The sequence below is a fragment of the Poecile atricapillus genome, chromosome 11, assembly GCF_030490865.1.
Source record: "Poecile atricapillus isolate bPoeAtr1 chromosome 11, bPoeAtr1.hap1, whole genome shotgun sequence".
Taxonomy (NCBI): Eukaryota; Metazoa; Chordata; class Aves; order Passeriformes; family Paridae; genus Poecile; species Poecile atricapillus.
In genome coordinates, this window is record NC_081259.1 from 7,769,448 (window position 1) to 7,792,007 (window position 22,560).

Consider the following 22,560-nt stretch of genomic DNA (forward strand, 5'->3'; position numbering starts at 1 on the left):
AACGGAACAGTTATATTAACAGAGTCGATTTCTTCTTCTTCTTGTTGCTTTTTTGTCATATAAGGAAAAAAAAATATATTAAAGACAAACCCACCTTTGTGTATATATATAAAAAAAAAATTGTTTTTCCAAGCACCAAAGCAAAACGAATTAGATCTCAGCATTTTTACTAACCGTCCGGTTCCAATTATCTTTGTGCCTTTGGGGACAGGGAGGGGGGTGGGTTTGCAAAGGGCAGGGGGTTAAGTTAAATAATAAAGATGATTATTTTTTCCTGATTTTATCCACGAACAATGTAATTATTTCTGTTATTTAATCTCCAGGGTGAACAGCACCTTTTGGGGTTTTGTTTTATTGTTTTTTTTTTTCCAGAATCCTTCTACTGCTGCAGCACGTCAGGACGGGTGGGGAGGGCCGGGGGGATGAGGTGGAAGGAGCTGTGGGAGGAGGGAGGAGAGGGGATGCTGAGACCCGGGATCCGGGTGCTGGGGGCTGTGGCTCCTCTCTGCTTCCCCACTGCCCCCTCTGCGGCGCAGCGCCCGTCCCAGGACAACGTGCTCTTGCCAGGGGACCGTGCGGGGCACCAGCGTTCCCTGCACCTATTTATATTTTTGAACATATCCTATTTTGAAAGAATGATAAATAATAAAGAAAGCTAAATCGGAATGGGCACTTTGTCAGTGTTGGTTTTTTAGGGAAGAGGGATGTCTGGTGGGCTGGGAGGAGAGAGGTCTCCCATGGCAAGGCAAAAAGGAAGAAAGGGGAACCCAAAGAGGGTGCTCCAAGCTACACAGGAATGGCTCAGCCCTAGGCAGCACCTAAGGGACCACGGAGGTGGGAAGGATGTCTCAAGCCCCCGCTGAAGAAGGACCCTGGAGTAGGATACTGCCCTCCCTGATCAGCTCTCAGTTTGGGAGGGGATTAACCCACATGCATAAAACCCATCTAAAACCCATGACCAGCAGGAACTGCTTCACCTTCCAGCTTTCAGTCCTGAAACCCAGGGGGTTAATTAACACTCACTAATGAGGGAACACAAGGCCCTTGCAGGAGCTGAGCTGAGCCAGCACTAATGAGACAATGCTCAGCCAAGGATGAGACAGCCAGGGATCCCCAAATCCTTTCTCCATAGCAGACCTTTCTCTTGTCTTGGGTCAGAGATGGGGACACAGCCATGTCACTCCAGGGCTTTCTCCACCATTTTATTAGGAGACGTCCAGAAAAACACGTCTTTTCATAGCCAACGCTCAAAGAAGAAGGCACCAGAGTTCAAATGGAGTTCAGGCAAGGGGCACATGGAGATAAGGCACTTGCGCTCTGGCAGGGACAGGCACAGTGGCATCCTTCAGCAGGACATGGATGGGGCTGGAAGAGGGGCCAGGGTGCAGTGGAGATGCCCGCTCTCTACTCTGGCCAAATCCAGCCTTGCCTCGCTCCCTCATGGCCTTGCCTCGTGAACTCGGAGGCAGGACCAGCCTGGATGGGCAGGTGGGTGTCAGTGACAATCTGCCACCGCAGGAAGGGGCCACCCCCCATGGGGTGGCAGGGCCAAGTGGGGTGGTAGCAGTGGCCCATGGGCATCATCCTTGCACACATCCCACAACAGGGACTATCCCACACTGCCCAGCTGGCAGCCACCCCAAGCAGCTGCAGGTGCCAGCTGCTGAGCAAGATGTGGAAAATATAAAGAAAGGAAACAAAACAAAACAAAAAGAAACCTCCCCCCATCCCACCTCCCCCCAGTCACCCCCAAAACAGCCCTTGGAAATGCCCAACACTGGGCACTGGCAGGCTGGAAACATCCTTCGTCCAAGAAGGATCCCTCTCGGCTCCTTATCTCTCTCTGTAGCAGAAGACTCCAAACCTGCCCTTGCTGGGGAAGCCGAAGCTGCGGACACCGGGCTCGGCGGGGCCACAATTGGCCCGGGGCGTGACAATGGGGTAGCGGACACTGCCATCTGCCAGCCAGCCCGCATTGCAGCGGTCCAGCCCCAGGAACTTCCAGGCGGAGTAGAGCTGCCCCACCCGGGCGATTTCGGCCCCTGCATCCTGGCAGCTCTGCTTGGCCTCTTCCAGCGTCATCCCAGCCGGGCGGTCCAGGTAGAAAACCTCTCCTAGGAGGGAGAGCAGAGTGTGAGATGGGAGCATCAGTGCCGAGCAACATCCCGAGCATCCCCCTCTGGAGCATCGCTGCCTGGAACAACCCCACTCAAGCCAATTTCTGTGCCCTAAGAGGCACTGCACCTTCCCCAGCGTCCCAGCTCCCATCCCTGGCCCAGAACCCACCTTTGAGCGCGGAGGAGAAGCAGAAGGCATCGAAGCGGTGGAGGTGCCGGTGGCGCGGGCCGTAGCTGCGGATGCCCGGGGCGAGGTGCACTCCCCCGCAGGGCTTGCGGGGCAGGCGGATGGGGTACTGCACCGTGCCATCGGCCAGCCAGCCTGCGTTGCACCAGTCCAGCCCCTCGCTCCACGCCTGGAAGAGCTGGTTAAAGTTGGCGAGGATGGCACCTTGGTCCTGGCACACTTGCTCGGCTTCGTGGAAGTTGAGCCTGTACTGCCCGCGGGGAGGCTGGTAGGGGAACACGATGCCTGGAGGCAGATGGGACACTCAGCTGGCTCCGTGGGCAACCCACCCTACCCGAGCCCAGCCCCAGCAGGAGCCACAGGGGTCCCTGACCCGTGTCAAATTCAGGCTCTGGGACAGGGACCACCTCAGCGTGGCGGAGACAAGGCTCAGGCATGCAGGGATGGGGCAGCTCCGGACATGCAGGCGCCAGCAGCGAGTTGCCAGCGACATCTGGTGGCACAGGGACATACGGGCTCGGTCCTGGGGACACAAGGACCCCCTCACGGGGACAGCACCTGCATATACAGGGACGCACAGACTATAATGGGGACACAGGGACCACGACCACAGGGTTGTATAGACCACGGTCCTGGGAACACACAGACAGTGGTCCCAGGGAGGCATGGACCACCCCTGAGGGGATGGAGGGATCACTGTCATGGAGATGCACAGGCTTCAGGAACAAGGGTACAAGGATCAGCATCATGGGGACAATTCTACCATGATCCCAGGGCACAGATGGACCACCAGCATGGGACTGAATGAACCTCTATCGTGGGGATGGATGAACAACAGAACCACGGGCATCAGCACTTTGGACACAGCCACAAGGACTGGTACAGACGAGTCACTGTGGGAGGCAGGGTACAGGGACTGAGGGGGTGGGGCAGGGACAAGGAATGGGGACATTTCCACAGCTCTGAGCTCAAAAGCAATGTCAGGGCTGAGTCAGGTCCCTCATGACAAATGAGCAAGAGAGGTTGGACCAGTCACCAAGGATCATCACAAGATGCATTGGGATATTCAGAGCTGGGAGGGGAGGGGACAGCTCCGTGTAATGCAGCACAGTGGGAAGATGGGTGGGTAAAGGCAGGAAATGCTGCAGCCATGGGGTCACTCCCAACTCTGACTGCAACAGCACCCCTGGTGTCCCAGCTGGGCAGACAGCTCCGGGCTCACTCACTCCTGGGGCCACAGAGCCAGACAGCCCCAAGCCACTGCCCCATCACACCAAGCATCCCAGCCCCTTTCTGCCATGATCAGGCTCCCCAACCCCCGGCCTTGCTATGTCCCCAAAGGAGGAGGTACCACAGGAAGGCCAGGCTCACTGGCTTGGCACAGAGGATCATGTGGTCCCCAGTACGCCCCCACCTTGCAGCCGGAGGTCCACAACATCACTCTCGTCCTCCAGCCCATCGATCACCTCACAGCGGTATTTGCCATCATCCTTCAAGCGCACATCACTGATGACCAGCGAGGCCTCCTGCTGGCTGGCCTGATGGATGTGAGCACGGCCCTTGAAGTCCCCAAAGGCCATGTAGGTCTTGCCAATGGCCACCATCACATCCTGCTCTTTGGTGTAGTCGTCCCGCAGCTTGGACCACTTGATGCGGATTTTGCGCTTAGGTCCCAGGTCAGGCTCGTAGCGGTAGTGGCAAGGCAGGGTGACATTGGCACCATTGTAGCTGTACACAGGGTCTTTGGAGGTTTCCACCACAAGTCTAGCTCCGTTGAAGTAATCCACTTGGGGAAGAAGGAAGGTGTGATGGGCAGGTCAGGATCTAGGGCTGGGTAGTATCCCCAAATGTTCCCTCCAGACACCACTTCTTCTACCATGAGCATCCCCCATGTATCTCTGGAGCATTCCCACCTGATCCTCTGGACCCCAAATCCCACCAAGTGATGGGTCTCCACCCACCCAGAGGCAGGGGGCTACTTCAGCCTCCTGCAACAACCTGCCAGCCCCCATTGTCCCCATTTACCTTTGTCCTCCCCGTGGCCATTGTCACTCATGATGTGATTGTAGTAGAAGCCGTTGTAGAAGGGGTGGTAGGAGCCACTGGCCAGGCGCAGCAGGGTGGCCTTCAGGAGGAGTGGGAGCAGCAGCATGGCTGGGAAGCAAGGCCGAGCCCTGAGCCTGGGCTGCAGAGGGGGAAAGGACTGCTGTGACACCCCCAAAAAGCCAGGAGAAAGCCAGCACTGCCTGGCAGTGGGGCCAAGCAGACTCCATTCCAGGGGTGCAAGGAGAGGGGTGGGATGAGCCAGCAGAGCAGCTCGCCTACCCACAGGGAAGGGTGCAGGCAACCTGAGCCGTGCCCCCAGACCCGCCCCCAGCCGGTGCTCCTAGTCCCCTCCATCCTCATCCTCCCGCCTGGCTCACACCAACACAGCACCACATCCACCGCTGCTGCCCATTGTGGGGGTGCCCACTGAGGGGAGCACCTGGCCCGAGACCAAGTCGGGGACGGGGCAGCTGGAGAAATGGGATCCCAGGGTGTCCTTTGAGCAGGGAATACTGGGAAAACCTACATAGGTGTGCAGGGGGAGAGAAGTGGCTGAGCACCGCTGTAAAGCAGCAAGCTCGGTTTACAGAGGCAGCCGAGCGTGCAACCCGACTAAGGAGGGAGGGAGAGAGCTCGGGCTACCTCCGCTGCCCCGGCTCCGGACAAAGCCCGGCAGCACTCGCCGTCCTGGCCAAGGACCCAGGGCTGCTGCTCTGCACCGCAGACATGGCTGGCACCGACCCCATGCTACACGTTTGGCTGCCAAAACACGTCCGATGGGTGGGGGGCAGCCTGGCTGCCTGGAACAACCAGAAATGTGCACTGCCCCGAGCTCTGAGGGCCAGGACACCCAAGGGTGCCGTGCACGGGGCTCAGCCAGGGTGCTACCAGCAGAATTGGCTACTTGTGAGCACTCCCGGAGCCGGCAGAGGGGGCCCGGCACCCGGTAAACCTCCGGCAGACCCCTTCCGACACCGGGGGGGTTCTGACATCTGTGCCCTGCTCAGACAAGGCTCACGAGTGCCTGCAAACACACCCCGGGCCAGGGGGCTGTGTGAGAGCAGATGCCCAGCCCGGAGGGGTCAAATACGGGGTACAGTGGTGCTCTCCAGGGTCCGGGGCGTGAAACCGGCTGCTCTCACCGCAGGTTGCTCAATCCCAGGCTCTCCTCTGCGGTCAGTGCCTCTGCTCACCACGGGCTGCAGCCACACTTGCCAGCCACCGGGGCCAGCAGAGCCGGTGCCCGAGGGTGCAGGATGCAGCCGCTGGAGTGCCAGCACTGCGGTGCCAGTGTCCGCGACACTGCTGCCACCGGAGCCGCGGGGACACCGCCACGTGCTGCCCACGAGCCACAGGGTGGGCTCGAGGCACGGCAGCTCCACACCTCGGTCTGCAGGGCACCAGCCCTGGTCCTCCCGAACCCCAGTGCCTGGTGACCCCCCGGAACACAGCGTTGCAGTGATGTGCGGTGTACCCGGTGTTCTGGACAGCAGTGCGGTGAGCATCTTGCTGCGGTGCCCAGCACAGTGATGCCCGGCACCTATAACAGTGATGCCCGGCTCCCTCCATGGCAATGCCATCCCCCCCTGCCCTTCGCGGCAAGCAGGGTGCCCATCACCCCGGGGTGCCAGCCCTCCCCAGTCCCGGCACTGGGGCCGAGCCCTACTCACGCTGGTTGGGGACAGGCTGCAGGCAGGCGTGCAGGCAGGCTGCAGGCAGATGCACTGTGTTTAGGGCTCTTGCAGGGCTGAGAGGAAGCAGCTCCAGGGCCTGCCTCTTAAAGGGAAACACACGCCTTTCCCAACCCCCTGCTTGCAGCCCGGAGCTGGGGTGGGTGCCCCCGGCCCCCCGCCTGCCCACCATGCCTGGGTGATGGCCTCACCGTGCGGCCACACTGCCCACACGCTGTTCACACACCTTATCTGCGGTGTGCCAGCTGCCTGCACTGCCCCCGACTTGGTAGGGACAGCAGTGGGGAGAAACGTGCCCTGTTGGGGCTGGTGGGATCCTGTGATGTTCTAAGCAGAGCCCCGGTGAACCCACAGAGCCAGGGGAGAAGAGACATGCCTTATCCCACATCCCACTGGAGGGGACTGCCCACGGTCCCCAGACAAAGGTGGTGTCCAACCCAGACGTGGCAGGAGCACCACAGGCACAAGCAGCTCGGGACGGGTGGGCTGTGGCACGAAGTGGTCTGTGCCCAGGATGTGCAGGCAGTGCCTGCCAGCTCTGGAATTCAGGAGAGACAGCTGAGCTGCAGCGTTCAGCCTCTTCAGGGTCTGCTTGGGGCTGTGGGCACAAAGCAGAGGCACAGAAACCAGGGCAAAAACTCTGGGGTGCCCAGTTGCACCCATCTAACGGGGCATCATGCCTAAACTTGGGCTCTGCCCTCTATGCCAGCTCCCACTGGCACAGAGACATGCAGCCCCAGCTCCGAGAGGATCGAGTCCTCGGGAAGGGCAGCACGGCGGCGGCACCGCCAGGGGATGCCGGTCAGGGGATAGACAGAAGGGACAAACAGAGGAACCACGATGCGGCGTGTGTCCTGACCCATCGACCCGCTGTCCCAGTCCAGTGCGCTGCTTCACCCCCCACTTTGTTGTTTTATGGCAAGGAAATGAGGCGTGGGGGCCCCGGCCCAGCTCTTGCCGCCGTGCAGGATGGCTTCAAGCCGGAAAGAAAACAACCCGTGTAAAAATAAACGGCCCGAGGCTGGCTGCGGGGTGAAGGGGGCCAGGAGCCCTTCCCGAGAGCGGCCAGCACGGAGCGCTCGGGGTGCGATCCTGTCTGCCCGTCGCCGCCACGCTGATAGCGAGCAGCCAGCAAGGAAACGGCGTTATCTGCCGCCAGCGCCGGCACGACAGCCCCAGCAGGGATGGCTGTGGGACCCGGGCTCTGGAGGCACTTCTCTTCCTTGCTCTCCTTTTCTGTACACACCCTCCAGCCCTGCCAGCCCTCCCCGAGGAGGGACGCGGCGGAGCCGGGCTGCCCGGGACACGGGAGTGTGACGGCCGGGCACGCCGCCTGCTCGCCCGCCCGGAGCAGCCTGTCCCCACAGTGCAGGGACAATTACATCTTCCGGCATGGGGCCACTGCACTGCCTACATCCTGGCCGAGGGTCCCTGCTACCGCCAGCCCTGCCACTTGGCCGGAGGAGGTGGTGGGACGGTGCCCCAGCTGCACCCTGGCCATCAGTGCCCCCATGCAGCTGTTTGCCCAAGTTGTTCTCGTGATCCAGCAATTGGGATGGCTCCCTCCACCCCCGGGCTGTGCAGAAAACAGACAGCCCTGTCGGGGCACGCTGCTCCTTGGCATGGCTATCCCATTGTTCCAGAACCGAGGAACAAGTCCCACAGCGTCCGGCACTGCCTGCACCACGGCGCCTGCCAGCAGCCATCCTCTGCCCGGCCTGAGGAGGGGAGCGGCAGCACGGAACGGGACAGGGATGCTTTCAGCCACCTCTTTTCAGCAACAGCTCCTGGCTCACCTTGGGCCATGATCTTGTCTGGATGTGGCCAGTGATTTCTCCATCTGCTCCTAGGGAGCAGAGGCATGAGGAAGGATCTGGCCACCAGCAGACCCTGAGGAAGAAGGAATCTCCTTCATTCCTTCCCACCTTTACCCTCTTTCTGTTTTCTATTTCCGGATATGTACCCTGGGTGTGATCACAGGTTTCAGGTTGAGCAAAGCTGTGCAAAGTCACAGAAGCTCTGACCTGGGAGCACATGTTTAGGACACGTGTCTAGGGCTGCCTGAATATTTGGCTGAATAGGATCCATAAAAGTGTCATCCCCGTCTTCCCCACCTCAAAGGCAGCACCTGACCACTCTGCTGTGGCCTCACCAGAGATATGGTGAGATCCTTGCACAGGATGATTCCTGCAGGAACACTCACATTCCTGGTGGGATGGAGGAGCATGGGATCTGTGCTGGGCTTTCCGGGTGGTGGTGAGAGGATGCTCTCCCCGACGACTGCTTCCTGAGGAACCAGCTCCCGGCAGCTGGCAGCACCGGCAGCAGAGTCAGCAGGCAGCAGGGTGCCGAAGTGTGCCGGCCACCCCGGCCTTCCTGCTATCCCAGCAACCCAGCTGAGTCCGGGACGAGCCTCCGAGGGATAGGGAAAGCCATGAGGGGTTGTGCATGGCAGGGGGAGCACTCTGGCTCTCCCAACCCCCCATCCTGGGGTTCTGGGGGATGAAGGAAATGCCACAAGGATGGGAACGGGCTCAGAATCTGTCAGAGTGGCTTACTTGGGAGGCAGCAATGGGCAGGGGGAAACAGCAGCCAGGGGCTGAGGATGCAACCCCCACTCTGTGCAGCATCTGCTCCTGTCACCCTCCTCATGGAGCCTCTGCCGTATCCCTGGCTCACGGCTGCCTTGGCTGGACTCGAAGCGAACTGCTCTTATCTGTGCCTCAGCTTCCCGATGATAAGGGTGGCATGTCTGGAGGTGAACTGGGCAGACTGTCCCCGCTGTCCCGGGCTCTAGCTGTGGCTGCTATTTGTCACCAAGCAGCTGCAGCCACAGCCACAATGAATTCAGCCTGGTCTTCACAAGCAGACCCCCAGCTTCTCTGATGCTCACAGCTAGCACTCCCAGGGCAAGGCATGAGCCTGCCTCCCATAGGCAAGGCCCAAGGAGGAGATGCCTGGCTGAGCAGGGCACTGCTGACAGCAGGGAGGTGCAGTAAGATTGTCCAGAGCTGCAGGGACAGAGAGCTGTGGTAAGACACAGGTGACCCTTGGCTATTCATGCCAACTTCAGGGGTCCCTGCCCAGTGTGGCAGATTCTGGACATGAGCAAAGCTCCTCTGTCCTGTTCATAATGCCCCCTCCCTACATGGGATCACATCCTCAATGCAGGCAGATCGTGCTCCAGCAGCATCCATGCCACTGCCCTTCACAAGAGGGCTCTGCTGGGAACATCCAGGTAGCTCTTGCAAAATTCACAGCTCCCTCCAGCCCTGGGAGCCTGCTTGGGTGTAAGAGCTGATCTAGCTCCAAGCTGGGGGATTTGCTCCAGGATCAAAGCCAAAGGAGGAGACACAGGGTGTGGGGTGCTGATAGAGGCTTCCCCTCCCCAAGTCCCATCCCGCTGCGCCTGGACAGCTGTGAGAAGTCTCCAGCAGCTGTGACAGGGTGGAGACTGTGGGAAAGACGCACACAAAGCCCTGAGATACCCTGTTTTTCAGGCAGGGAAGGGAGCTAGGAAGGTCTGTGAAGGCAGGAGAGGTGCAGGGCCAGCTTACCAGCTGGCCACCCCCAGGATGGAGGAGTCAAGGGGCTCAGAGGGAATCACCACCCATGCTTTGGGAGATGGCCTTTGGGGAGGCACAGAGCAGAAGAGCCAACACCCCCAAAGTTTCAGCTGGTTTTAATACTGTCAGAGACACCCCAGAGTGGGGCCATCGCTTCCATCCCGCCTGGGCTCCCTCAGCCCTTGCCAAAGCAAACCCACTGGCAGCCCAGCCCCACGGCTGCTTCACATCCCAGCAGGCAGGGAAAGAATCGCTGCCAGCCCAGGACAGCCTGCCTGTGCTCCCACCTGGGTCTCACTCATCTCCTATTGCTAATCCCAAGGGCTCGAGCATTGCAAAAGGCTCCCCTCCACCCCATGTAAAAGAAAAAAAATCAGATTACAAAAAGGGTCATGGCACAGCTCTCTGCCCACTGCATTTGGGTGGTTTAACTACCCCCTTTCCTATCTTTTCTCCACATCCTTTTGGCTACAAACCAACTCTCCCCACTATCAGATCACAGTCCCCCTGGTCACCACCGGGCTCTAAGGACAAGGGACAGCCAGGCACCCCAAATTGCAGTAAGCTGGGAATGATGGCAATGCTGAGACTTGGGAGGCTGCTGGAGTTGGCATCCCAGGAAGGAGAATGGACAGTGCCTGCCAAAATACCCGCTATGGTGCCTGCCAGAGTCCCCAGCAGGTAGAACCACCATCAGTGGGGATTTGGTGCCTCTTGACAGGAGCCGTCTCATCACTCGCACAATGTGGTGCTGACATTGCAGGCAAGGAGACTCAGGGCCTGGCAAAATGGGCAGGGGACAGCAGCTGAGTTTTTTCAGAGGATTTTCACAGCCCCTGCTTGCAGACAAGCAGGGAGCAGGAGGGACATTGGAGGCTGCAATCCAGGGGAGCCTGCCCTAAGACCCTGAAAACTGCTGAGCCCCAAGACACAGTCCAGGCAAGGGACTGCCACTGGATGCAGCCTCTCTTCTGGAAGCAGGAGCAAGAAGGAGAAAATTTGTCCTGGGGTTTAGCTGAGAAGATAAAGCCAAGCCCTGGTTGCAGGAGAGGGTCCCCCAGCAAGGCCTCATTTGCAGGATGGTGTTCCTAAGAAAGCCCCAGTTGCAGGAGGGGGTCTCAGCCCTGGCTGGAGCAGCAAGAGGGCAGGAGCCGTCCCCACATCCCACCTGCAAGGGCCCCATCGAGTGCAGTGCTGCAGCCCCATCACCAACGTGGGGCAGGGGAGCCCTCTTGGCCGCCTCCTGAGTGTGGGGACTTGGAGAGGGGGGTGTGAGGTCAGAGCAGGAGCGGGCAGGGACAGGCAGGGTGCAGGCTGGGCAGCGGGGAAGAGCAGCCCCGTCCTTCTTCCCCGTGCCTACTCATCGCAGCCCAGCAGCTCCACACGCAGGGTGATGCGGTTGTTCCAGGCCACGGGCAGGATGCGGACATAGCGGGCGTAGAAGGGCACATCAAACACATTCTTCTTGTGTGAGTAGTTGTCACTGTTGCCTTGGAAGATCTAGAGGAGAAAGGTGGGTATCAGTTCTGCCAGGACCTCAGGGCAGCAGTCACAGCACTGACTGACAGAGTTCCAGAAGCCTTTCGACAACACTCTCAGACACATGGTGTGTGACTCTTGGGGTGTCCTGTGCAGGGCCAGGAGTTGGACTCAATGATCCTTGTGGGTACCTTCCAACTCAGCACATTTTTGTGATTCTGTGACCCCAGCCCCACCATGGCATGCCTGAGCCATGGGAAATAGCCTTGCCCTCCCCACACCCACCTTGGTGTTGTTTGTCTGGGCATCCCGGTACAGGGTCCAGGACGTGCCGTTGTCACTGTAGGCCACCTTGTAGGCTGCCACATACTGGATGTGCCCAAAGTCACGGGCTCCTTGTGTGATGATGCCTGTCACCTTCTTCTGGTCCCGGAGATCAATCTGGCAGAGATAAGGCTCGTCACAGCAGTGCTCCCACCCTACAGCACCCTCCATGCTCCAGAGGCAGCCTGGAAGAGCTGGCCCTCAGGGGTCAAGAATGGAGAAAACACCACTTGACCTCCATGCCAATGCCAGACAAATCATAAAACATGACTGTGAAATATTTGATCTTTCAACACTCACAGTATCTCAAAGCAAAGCAAAGTGGGTGCAAATACACCTCAACTCCCTTGCACACCCCTGCCACCTCCACATTTTTTGCCAGAAACATCAGTGTGGGAAAGACAGCAAAAAATCTCAACTCAAAAAAAATACAGGATTCACAGAGGAAATGCATTTCCACTGGAAAGTAATTCTGGCTGAGAAAATATGCAGTTCAACACAATCTGACATTTGGGTTCTAAGTGAGACAGTTTCTATTCTCTTTACCCTGCCACACTGTGTTTACTGCTGCTGGCACGTTACAGGGTAAACCACCAAAGGAGATGAAAACCTCATTAATTTAGTTCTGTTTTCATGCTCATAGAGGGCAGCTCCAGCTATACAATACATATAAATCCTGAGTGTACATGTAAATCTACACACATACACAAACAGGCAGTCTGTGCTGCAACAGCCCAATTCAGCGTGTCATCCCGACCCCGTCATCAGCCAACGTCTTGATAAGCTGGTGTGAGGCAGCTGCTTTTAATCATTTCCCAAATAAAAAGCGGGACAAATATCTAAACTTCTTTGTCCTATTATGTCATGGAATCATGTGAAAAGTACAAAAACAGGGGAGGAAAGGAAACTGAGAAGGAACTTTCAAAACTATTTGTTTCTATTCCAGACTGGGAAGAGAAAAGCAAGCCTGATTTTTTTCCTGCAAAACAGAAATATGGTGTTCTGGGCAGCCAGATGGGTGTTGGGAGGGTCACTCCAGGCTGGGATGGCATTTCCTCAGGGGTAAAACAGAACTGGCGTGCTGCAGGCTTGATGCAACCCACAAGAAAGTGCAGATACAGCACCACCTTGTCCCTATGGGCACTGGTTCTGACCCAGAGCTCCAGGATTGCTGTTAAAAGCACTGGCTGCAGTCCCATCCTGACCTGCCCCTATGATCCCTGCTGAGGGGGAGCACTGCTGGACTTTGTGACCCACAACAAGGCTCTGGCCACACCAGCCCAGCTGCTCCAGATACCCTGAAACAGGAGGTGGCCCTAGGCACAGCTGGAGGAGCTGGTGAGGAGACAAGAGGTTCCAGAGGCCAGAGACCCACCTGCAGCCACTCGGACTGGTCGTTGCGCAGGGCTGTCCAGGCGTTGGTTTTGCCCGTCATGTCCAGGCGAGCGTAATGAGGGTGCCAGGTAAAGGCATCGATGCCCCAGGTCTTGAAGACACTGGAGGCTGTGATCTGCTGGTCGGAGATGAGGCGGGATTTCATGCCCAGAGGCTCCGAGCAACCTGCCGTGTTGAAATACACTGTAACACAACAGTTTACACGGGCAGTGAAAGGGAAAGAGACAACAGCACCTCTGCAAGCAAAGCCTCGCAGACCTGCCAGAAGCCATCCCCACACTCTCATTTCACTGCCCAGAGCCAGGCTGGGAAATGCTCAGCAGATGCACAGGGCTGCCTTTTCCCAGGATTTTTAGCTCCCAGCTATTCCCTGGCTCACAGTGCCTCCTGCTGCAGGGATGAGTGGATGTCCCCACAGCACAGCCCAGCCCAGCCCTGCAATACAGAAAGCTTTGGCAGGAGGCAGAGAAGGATGTGGAAAGAACAACACAAAGATATCCCCAGCCAAAAGCACGGATGACACCACACCCACATAGCAGTAGGACAGGACCCAAGCCCCCACAACATCCCACTCCCACACCGACATGCAAGTCCCACTCAGTTCCCAGGGATGTGCTGCAGGGCAGGAATGCAGGAGGCACAGGGAAAGGGCTCAGGCTGACAATCCCTTACATTTCCCAGAGGCCTTTGATCCTCCGCTGCTTTTCAAGCTCTCCAGCAGGAAAAGCAGCGGGTTCACAGCTCAGATGGGGAAGGGGCACGGTAAAAACTCCTGGCTTGGGAAGGTGTTAGCAGCGTGAGAACGCAGCTCAAGCTGGCTGAGCTGATGGGATTAACGGCTTGTGCTCTCCAAACGCACCTCTGGGTATTCCCAGGCATCAGCGTGAGGAAAAACAAGCACTGACAAATCCCTTGTCCTGAGAGATCAGAAGCAGGCCAAGGGGTGATGCCCTGCTCCATGTCACCCCTGCCCTGCAGCCCCGGGGAGGGGACAGGCACCGGCATTTACCGTTCATCTCACAGCCGATGAGCTCGAAGCGCAGCGTGCAGGCGCGGCGGCACATCACTGGGTAGATGCGGATGAACTGGGCCGTGATGGGAGGGTTGAACATGTTGGTCTGCATGGTGCCATAGTCCATGTTCCCCTCAAAAACCTGCAACAGTGACCAGGGCTCAGTGCCCCAGCTCTCCCAGTCTCCTGAATCAAATCCCTTGCACAGCAGACAGATCTCTCTATTGCCAGTGGAAAAAGAGCACAGAGGGGGATGCTGGGCTCTGTTTTTGTGCCCTGGAACAGTGCAGGACCTTGGAGGAGCTGCAACACTCTCAACAGGGTTTTGCAACATTCCCTGCTTCGTCCTCACCCCCACAGAGCCACACATGCAGCAACACCCACTCCCACTACCACAACGCTCATCAAATCATGACAAGCACAGAGGTGGTTCACTTCTTTCTTTTTAACATAATAAATAGAATCAAATTGTGTTTCACGCACTTTCTCCACAGCTGCAGAAACAACAGGAATTTTTATATTTTTTTTAAAGCAAAGCAGATACTTCAAACCATTCCCCAGGTGCTCAGAAAGCCAGCAGGAGACACTTGCCATAAAGAATTGGGAGTGGAGAGTGCTGCAATCTGTAAGTATTCCCACTTTGAGAGACACACTGTCAGCTGGTCCTTGGTGCAGATACAGCATCGAGATACCCAAGCTGCTCAGTAGCACTCCCAGACCAAGCCCAGTTCTCACAGCGTGTCAATCATGAAGATACTATCTGAATGACCTAAAAAAGTCAGTGCTGCTTCTTTGGTTATACTTATTACGGTCAATTAAGCAGAGGCAGGGAGTATTGCTTGGCACTGGAACCCCCTGTGCCATCTCGCTGCTAGGAGAGTTCCCAGCAGTTCCCAGTGCAGCTTTGCCCCAGGACAAAAGCACTTTCCCACAGAGGGATGCAGCCCACAGCCACCTCAGCACCCACAGCACCACTGGATGGGGGAGCTGGGACAGCCCCTACCCCACCTTGTCTACATCCTGTTTCTCATCCTTGAAGAAGGTGAACTCCCGCCCGTCCAGGCTGTAGGCGACTTTGTAGGCGCGGACAAACTCCTGCTGCCCCACACGGCGAGCGCCCTGCGTGATGATCCCGCTCAGCCGCATCTTCCGCAGCAGGTTGGCCTGTGGAGGAGAGGAGAGGATGAGTGGGGTGCAGTGAGGATGGGGTGCACAGCCCTTGCACCCACCAGGACTACCAAGTCTGGGTGGGAGTGTGGGCATTGAAAAGGGGATCCCCAGGGCACTGGAACTCGCCTGGGGAGGAAGCCCTCCATCCCTCCAGCCTTGCATCCCAAAGTGGGCAGAGGAAGGGGAATCATCAACCCACGTCCCACCCTCCTCCGACGGACTTGCCTCCTCCAGGCACATCTCAAGATGCCCCTGGGGGCAGCTTGATGCAGCAATTTAGCCCCACATCTGCCACCAGGAGCATTTCACTCCACCAGGAGTGAAATCCCATGACAGCAGCACTGCAAGCCCCGCCATGGCTGCCAGAGCTGCTCTCTGTGCTGGCATTCTAGTCCTGCAGCAGGTACCTGGATCCAGGGGCTCTTGTCGTAGTTGCTGGAGGTCCAGGCATTAACGATGCCGTGGTTGTTGAGGCGGGCGAGCTCTGGCCCCCAGCGCTGGAGGCCAAGGAAGCCGTAGTAGACAGAGGATGCTGACAGCTGGGCATCAGAGATGGCTCCTCCTTCCATGCCCAGGAGAACAGCACAGCCTGGGGGCAGAGGGAAGATCAGAATCAAAGAGAGACAGTAGCCAGGAAGAAGAACTAGGGGCCATGACCCTTTTTGTAATTTCTTTCTTGTCTGGGAACAGAGCAGGGGAGAGAGGCTATCCCTAGGGCCTGGCTGTCCCCAAGGTATCCTCTCCTCCTCATCCCTCAGCCAAAACCACACCATCCATCAGTCCCCCTCACAGCACAGAGGTCTGGAAGAGAAAGGGCCTTCCTAGGGCACTCCAGAGAGGAGAAAGCACCTTCCTGAGGATAGTCCCTCCATTAGGACCAGGCCTGCTGGCATCAAGGGCAGCCACAGCTGCCCTCCAGATCCCCTAACCAGCTGGTGAGAACCCTCCTGGAAATGAGGGACAAACAGTAGGAAAAAGGAGGGAAGGGGAATTCAGTACAGTTGGTCCCAAAGACTTACGGACTTGGCAGGTCTTCCCCAAGAATGGAGAAGGACACTTGCAGGTGTAGTCACCATCCACATCCAGGCAGGTGCCTCCATTTTTGCAAGGTTGGGAGGAGCACTCATTCTTGCCTAGAAGGGAGAGAGGAGGACCTCAGGAGGCAATCCCAAAACCAGCCCTGGAGAGGAGACCCCTCATCCAGTGCAGCAAGAAGAGGGGGAAGCATCCCCTGAACAAGGGCCATGGCAAGGTCCCTGATGATAGGGTGACACAGGTTGAAGCTCTAACCTAAGAACCCGCCTACGCCATGTCCCCACTGAGTGAAGCCATACAAGTGCACCAGGACACAGTCACATCAAGGCTGGGAACCTGCATGGAGCAGGCTGAGCCTTGAGGCACCCCTTGTCCTATTACTTGAGACACAAAGTCCCTCCAGAGATGCAAAGCAAGGTTCAGACATAACTTGTCCCCACACCACAGTCCTTCCCTCCACCCTGCAATCTCCAAAACAGCTGGTCCCTGACACAGCCTGGTGTCCCACACAGTCACAGCTGCACACATCCCCCTGCTGTCACCCAAGGGGTCCCCAAGCTCTCAGTGGACAAGCTTCCCCACCCACCCCCCTGCTGTACTCACTGTTCTGGCAGTGCACCCCATCGTACCCCGCAGGGCACTTGCAGATGTAGTCAGTGAAGACATCGCCCCGGTTTGGGACCAGCTGGCACTCACCATTGTTGTGGCAAGGATTGGGGTGGCAGGGCCCTGGGGAAGGGGAAAAACAACTGTAGTATAGGCACAGGTGGAAAATAAGAGCATCCAGTGGGCTTCCACTCCCCACAGACATTGCATTCCCCCAAAGTGCATCCCATCACCATATCCCACTCAGATCTCTGCTTTATGTGCCCATCAGCCATCAGAAGGGCTGAACCCCAGGGTTAGTGGTGCAGGGCCAGGACAAGGTCACACTAACTCTCAGCAAGGCTCCTGGATGATATGGAGCACCTAGGAAAGGGGCATCTCCTCACCCTTCTCTGTCTCATTGCAGTCAATTCCAACGTAGCCCTCAGGGCAAATGCAGAAGAAAGGGGCCTCATTAATCCCAGTGAGGCAGGTGCCCCCATTCTGACAGTGGTTCACGTCACAGAAGTCACCTAGAAGTAAAGTTGGGTGTCACTGCAGACCATGCCTAAGACAGGCATCCATCAGAGCCCCATGCACATGAAGGCATCCCAGCCCAACAGCAGGAATTGTCTGCTGCAAATCCCACAGGGAAGGGATCCCACAGCCAGAGACAGGCTGCTGGACCTCACACAGGGCTGCTGGCATACAAAAGCAATGGTTGAGACTGGGAGCATAACCAGCAGCAAGAACCAGCCCTGTGCTGGCACATTAAAAAAGAGGTTTAGCAGAGCTATATGACAAAGTGAAGACAGGGGAACCCCAGGTTTTGGTGCATTAAATGTTTTTGACACTTGGCTGGGAAATGTGAGTGGTCAGGCTGGGGCTCGCTCAGAAGAACAGAATGATTCAAGGGAATGGGGCTGGTGCTGTTGCTGGGTCTTGCTAATGTAAGTTTGTACTTGTAAGAACACACACAAAAAAAAATCCTTGTAGGGGGAGCTCGCATGCCTCAGTTCCCAGATGCTGGAGTCACGCAGGGAGGAAGCACAAGGTCCATCTCTGCAGGATGCCTGCCAGACCTCCATCACTCTCTGAGCAGCTCCCACAAGGAAGCCCTGGCTTACAGGCAGGTTGCCCCAGGGAGCTGGTGGGGCTGCACCATCTTCCCTGCTCGTTCATCCATCTCCAGCATCTGTCACAGTGTAGGGTTTATGTGGCAGGCATGGTGGGGCAGGGGCTGTGAGGGTGGCTCAGCAAGAAGAAAACAGGAGCTGCTCCCATGCTGGAGACAGTCAGTCCCAGCCAATGCCAAAACCAACCCTCTGCTGCTCAAAGCTGGTGCCCACCACCAGCACTAGAGTTGCTTCTGTGATAATATATACAAGATAAAGTTAAAAACACTGTACAGCAGCTGTAGAAGAGGAGTGAGAAAAATGTGAGAGAAACAGTTCTGCAGACACCCCCAGCAGAGAATAAGGAGGGAAAAGAAGTGATCCAGGTGCAGGAGCAGGGATTCTACTGCAGCCCATGGAGAAGACCTCTCTCCCTGAAGCCTGTGGAGGACCACAGGAGAGCAGATATCCACACTGCAGCCCACAGAAGACTTCAGGCTGGAGCAGTCTCTTCCTCATGAACTGTATCTCATGGAAAGGACCCACACCAGAGCAGTTAATGAATAACTGCAGCCCATGGGAAGGACCCACTCTGGATTTTTTCCTTCTTTTCCCCACCCTATCCTGTTGAGGCGGGAAGTGAATGATGTCAACCCACAGCACCCTCCAACCTTCTACGCCCCATCGCAGTGCTGAACCAGATTGCAAGAGCTGGGCTGAAATTCCTCCCACCCTCAATTTATTCTGCCTAAAAGCTGCAAGGCAGTGATGTTCCATAAACCTAGACCAGATTTCCATAGGACTGGCTGAAAGCCTCAGTAACTCCTCATCAAACAGGACAGCACATCCCTTAATGCCAGGCATTTCCCTGCCACGCTGCAGAAGTCAGGACAAGGGCTGAACCGAGGTGGAGACCTAGTAATAACCCTTCACTGCCTGCATGACCTCGAGAAGGTGGAAGTTGATGAGTTGTGGGCTCACTGCCCAGACCCACACCAAACAACGGCAGTACCCTCATTTGCCTAAGCTACTACTCAATGAGCTCCTACTCATTAGTCCTTTAATAGCAGGACTCCTTAGAGTTAATCCTACTCTTCCTGACACTCCACATGGGTAGGGTACACACTGGTTGCAGGCAGGGCAGCATCAGGTGGAGGTTTCCATAAGGATGCTCTAGCTCCCTTAGCCCAGCCTCAGGAGGCAGAAAAATTCGGGCACCAGTTCAAGTCACTGCCTGTGCTGCCCAGCCTGCTCTGCATGACCTCATGCTCCATCAATGCGCTGCCATGAGCTACAGCATGGGAGGAGAGGGCTCCTGCTGATAGCGGGGATGCCTTTGCCCCACACCCCTCCACCCCTCTGCAGGTCTTAGGCACATCCACCACCCCATCCCAAGGATCTCTCCCAGCAGCCAGTCAAGGCTGCACAGACTGAGCTACCTCTGTTCCACAGTGGGAGACAGCTGCTTCCCCAGGCACAGAGTCAAGGAAAGGGCACTCCCCAGCATCAGCGCTGCCTCCAGCACAGGATGTCTGGGGTGTGACATAGCAGCAAAGCAGCAAGGTCTCCTCCCAGGGTTGGGGCAGGAGGGGTCCAAGTTTTATACTTTAGCTATTGCAAGTAACTGGACTCCCTTTTATCGCCTCCCAGGGATAATCCCTTACGTGATGGGTGTCAGTAGCCAGCCCCCTGCCTAGCAGTGAGGCACACAGGTCACTTTTTCCACTGTAGCAAGCAGTTTTGGATGCTCCTGTCTCTAGGCTGTTTCAGGCCTGGTTTCAGAGAAGTTCAGCATCTCCATCCTCCACACACACATTTTTCTCCAGTCAGGGACAGAGCTGTCACAGGCTGAACACTCAGGAACCAAGGCAACAAAGATCAACCACCGTTTTTGGAAATGTTTGCTTATATGAACCCACAGACTGGCTGAAAGGCAAAAATAACATCCTCCAAATACTGGGACAGCTCATCCCAGCGGGGCTGGGGGAAGTCAGGTCTCAGGAGGGCAAAAGGGGTACCTCAGCCACCCAGGGAAAGCGAACATAAACAGGGCCTTCCTCACCCCTTCCTGCTGCCCTTTGTCCCCTAATCTGGAGCCTGCACTTAGGCTTTGCTCTGCTTTTCCCTGGTCTCATCCCTCCTTTTTGGAGCCAAGCGCCCCAGGCATGACCCACGGGGTTATGACGGAGCTGCTACTCCCCGGGGTTGCCCTGGTCAGGCCAGCTGGGAGCGCAGTACCAGGCGGTCCCAGGGACGCTGTTTACATTGCGAGCGGGGTTATCTGAGCCTGGAAGCACAGGACAGCCCGGCTGAGAGACTCCCGAGCCGGGAGAAGGGACGGGGCCGTGGAGCCGAGATCCTCCGCTCCCGCAGCAGCAGCCCTCACTCGCACTGCGTGCCCTGCAACCCGCACCGCAGCACGGACCCACTCACGCTGCACCCCAGATCCTCTGGCTGCACGTCCCTAGCAGCCCCTGCACCCCGGATCCCTTGCATTCCACATCCCCAGCGTTCCGGGCTCTCCTAAATTCTGGATCCCCTGAAACTCACCCTCTCCTGCACCGCGGATCCCCTGCACACCAGGCAACCCCGCACTCGAGATTCTCTGCACTCTGGCTGCCCTGCGCCTCGGACTGTCCCGCACCCCGGAATCCCTGCACACCGGACAGCCCTGCACTCCAAATCCCCACCACTCCGGACACACAGCAATTCCAGCCACCCCGGCACCCAGGTTTGACTGCACCCCCGACCCCCTGAACCCTGGTTCTCCGGCATCCCAGATCCCCGGGATCCCGGCTCCCCGCCACTCCTGATCCCCTGGTCCCCGGCACCTCTGTTCCCCGGCACTCACAGGACACGAGCACCAGCAGCGAGAGCAGCGCCGACAGGGCGAGCGGCACCCGAAACAACCTCGCCCCCCTCATGTTGCGTCCCGAGCCGCGCCGTGCGTTCCCCACCGAGCCGCTCGGCTCGGCTCGGCTCGGCTCGGCTCGGCTCGGCTCGGCTCGGCTCGGCTCGGCTCGGCTCGGGGCGGGCTCGGCTCGGCTCCGCTCCGCTCGGCTCCGCTCCGCTCGGCTCGGCTCGGCTCGGCTCCGCTCCGCTCGGCTCGGCTGGGCTCGGCTCGGCTCGGCTCCGCTCCGCTCCGCTCCGCTCCGCTCCGCTCGGCTTGGCTCGGCTCGGCTCGGCTGGGCTCGGCTCGGCTCGGCTCCGCTCCGCTCGGCTCGGCTGGGCTCGGCTCGGCTGGGCTCCGCTCGGCTCCGCTCCGCTCCGCTCGGTTGGGCTCGGCTCCGCCGCGGGCTCGGGGCGGGCAGTGACTCAGCCCGGCCCGGCGCGGCCCCACGTGCTCCGCCGCCCGCCCCCGGGGCGGGACCGGCCCCGCCAGCGGACACAGCCCGGCCGAGGGTCCGCGCCCCCGGGGAGAGGGCAGCACGGGTACAGGGGCAGCAAAGGTGTCTCTGGAAGTGAGAGTCACCACGGCCACGCTGCTGATGCTTCAGTGAGTGGGACCGCTGACTCACCCCACGCCAGATCTTGGCTCTCGGGTGGCCGGTAGGGACTTCCTGAGCCTGGCAGTGCCCATGGCTCCTGGCCCTGGCTGGCAGGCAGAGGGTGCCGAGCTGGAGCGGAATGTACTGGGGGCTGCCAGCACTTGGCAAAGGAAGAGGTGTTTTGCAGCACAAACCCCACTTTTCTCTCCCTGGGTGGGATGCAAGCTGGAGAGGGCTTCCCCTTCGATGGACAGTGAACACGAGTGCCCTGTGCCATCCTTGTCATCCAGCATACCAGTGGCATGGGGTTTTCCCATGTTCCTCCTAACTAGCATCAAAGGAAAAACAGCTTGCAGCCAGGTCCAGCGAATATGTGAGAGGGATTGGGAGTGCCATAACAGCTTTCTGCCCAAAGCACTGCACTACAGCTCCACGGGTTTGGCCACAAACTAGCTCTTTTTTGAGCTGTGCCTGGCCACCAAGAGCTGGAAAAGCCCAGCCATGCTCTTGAGTAGATCTCAATTGCCCTGTGGGGAGTTTTGCCTTGGAAGGCAGAAACATATTTAGCCCAGAAAGGTTAAAGCATATTCAGGCTAAATCCATATTCAGCAGAAAATTCTTTGGAAAAGAGCACTGCACAGCACAGGAATGCTGGATCATTTGACCCTGTAATGGAAATTCACTCCAAACTGTCCTCCTCCTAAAGGTGAAGCCAATCTTATCTCTTCTTGCAAAACCCTCCATTTCAGCATTAACTAACCCACCTCAGACACTTGGGTTGATCATATTTATGTGTTGACTCTGTCTGAGTGTTGCTACATTTCTGCCTTTGGCAATGCAATGATGGTCTGTGAGCTGGGCAGTCCAGCTGCATGCCATGCACTTTGACCAGTCTTCCCACCTCCTCTCCAGTGTCTAGCTAATGCTTTTGTCAGACACAGTCAACCAGTACCTGTTGAGAGCACCCCAAGTACGAGCTGCACCCCAGGGAGAGACCCAGTGGCAGGTCCAGCTGCCCTGCTGCGGTGGTGACTTCTCAGGGCACCAGAGAATGAGAAACACATGGAACTGGACACGTATTCCCACCCACACCCATCACCCTCGCTGCTGGTGTTTCCCTAAATTAGTAACAACACAAAGAAAACTCCAGGTAGAGCTTAACTCCAGTGCAGGGAGAAACAACAGCTGGAAAGGAGAGAGCACACAAGACACAGTACTTGCTTTCGAATAACCCTTCAACCTCAGGGTAATTACTGCTGTGGTGTTCCGAGGAAAACAAGGTCAGGAGGAGGAGAGCGCAGGGCAAGATTCCCAGGGCTGTGCACAAGCAACTAGGACAAGGGTGTTTGT

The 22,560-nt window shown here is 57.6% G+C and overlaps 2 protein-coding genes across 4 annotated transcripts; both read right to left on the reverse strand.

Annotated features, from left to right (window-relative positions):
* Positions 1-1,121: 1,121 nt before the first annotated feature.
* Positions 1,122-8,366, reverse strand: HAPLN3 (hyaluronan and proteoglycan link protein 3). Of its 2 annotated transcripts, none has more exons than XM_058846698.1 (5): positions 8,245-8,366; positions 4,330-4,489; positions 3,719-4,090; positions 2,287-2,589; positions 1,122-2,114 (listed from the first exon to the last, which is right to left on the reverse strand). In XM_058846698.1, exons 1-5 carry the CDS (start codon positions 8,266-8,268, stop codon positions 1,834-1,836), a joined length of 1,140 nt encoding a protein of 379 aa, XP_058702681.1. In that variant the 5' UTR covers positions 8,269-8,366; the 3' UTR covers positions 1,122-1,833. The 2 variants fall into 2 exon arrangements, with proteins under 2 accessions (XP_058702681.1, XP_058702682.1); XM_058846699.1 differs by lacking the exon at positions 8,245-8,366 and adding an exon at positions 6,021-8,224 and having other exon boundaries at positions 1,126-2,114.
* Positions 8,367-9,707: 1,341 nt separating this feature from the next.
* Positions 9,708-21,010, reverse strand: MFGE8 (milk fat globule EGF and factor V/VIII domain containing). 2 transcript variants are annotated; one of them, XM_058846696.1, is made up of 10 exons: positions 20,574-21,010; positions 17,015-17,140; positions 16,626-16,751; positions 16,007-16,120; positions 15,395-15,576; positions 14,826-14,981; positions 13,815-13,959; positions 12,786-12,988; positions 11,372-11,527; positions 9,708-11,107 (listed from the first exon to the last, which is right to left on the reverse strand). In XM_058846696.1, exons 1-10 carry the CDS (start codon positions 20,644-20,646, stop codon positions 10,964-10,966), a joined length of 1,425 nt encoding a protein of 474 aa, XP_058702679.1. In that variant the 5' UTR covers positions 20,647-21,010; the 3' UTR covers positions 9,708-10,963. The 2 variants fall into 2 exon arrangements, with proteins under 2 accessions (XP_058702679.1, XP_058702680.1); XM_058846697.1 differs by having other exon boundaries at positions 12,786-12,970; positions 20,574-21,004.
* Between the last annotated feature and the right edge of the window lie 1,550 nt (positions 21,011-22,560).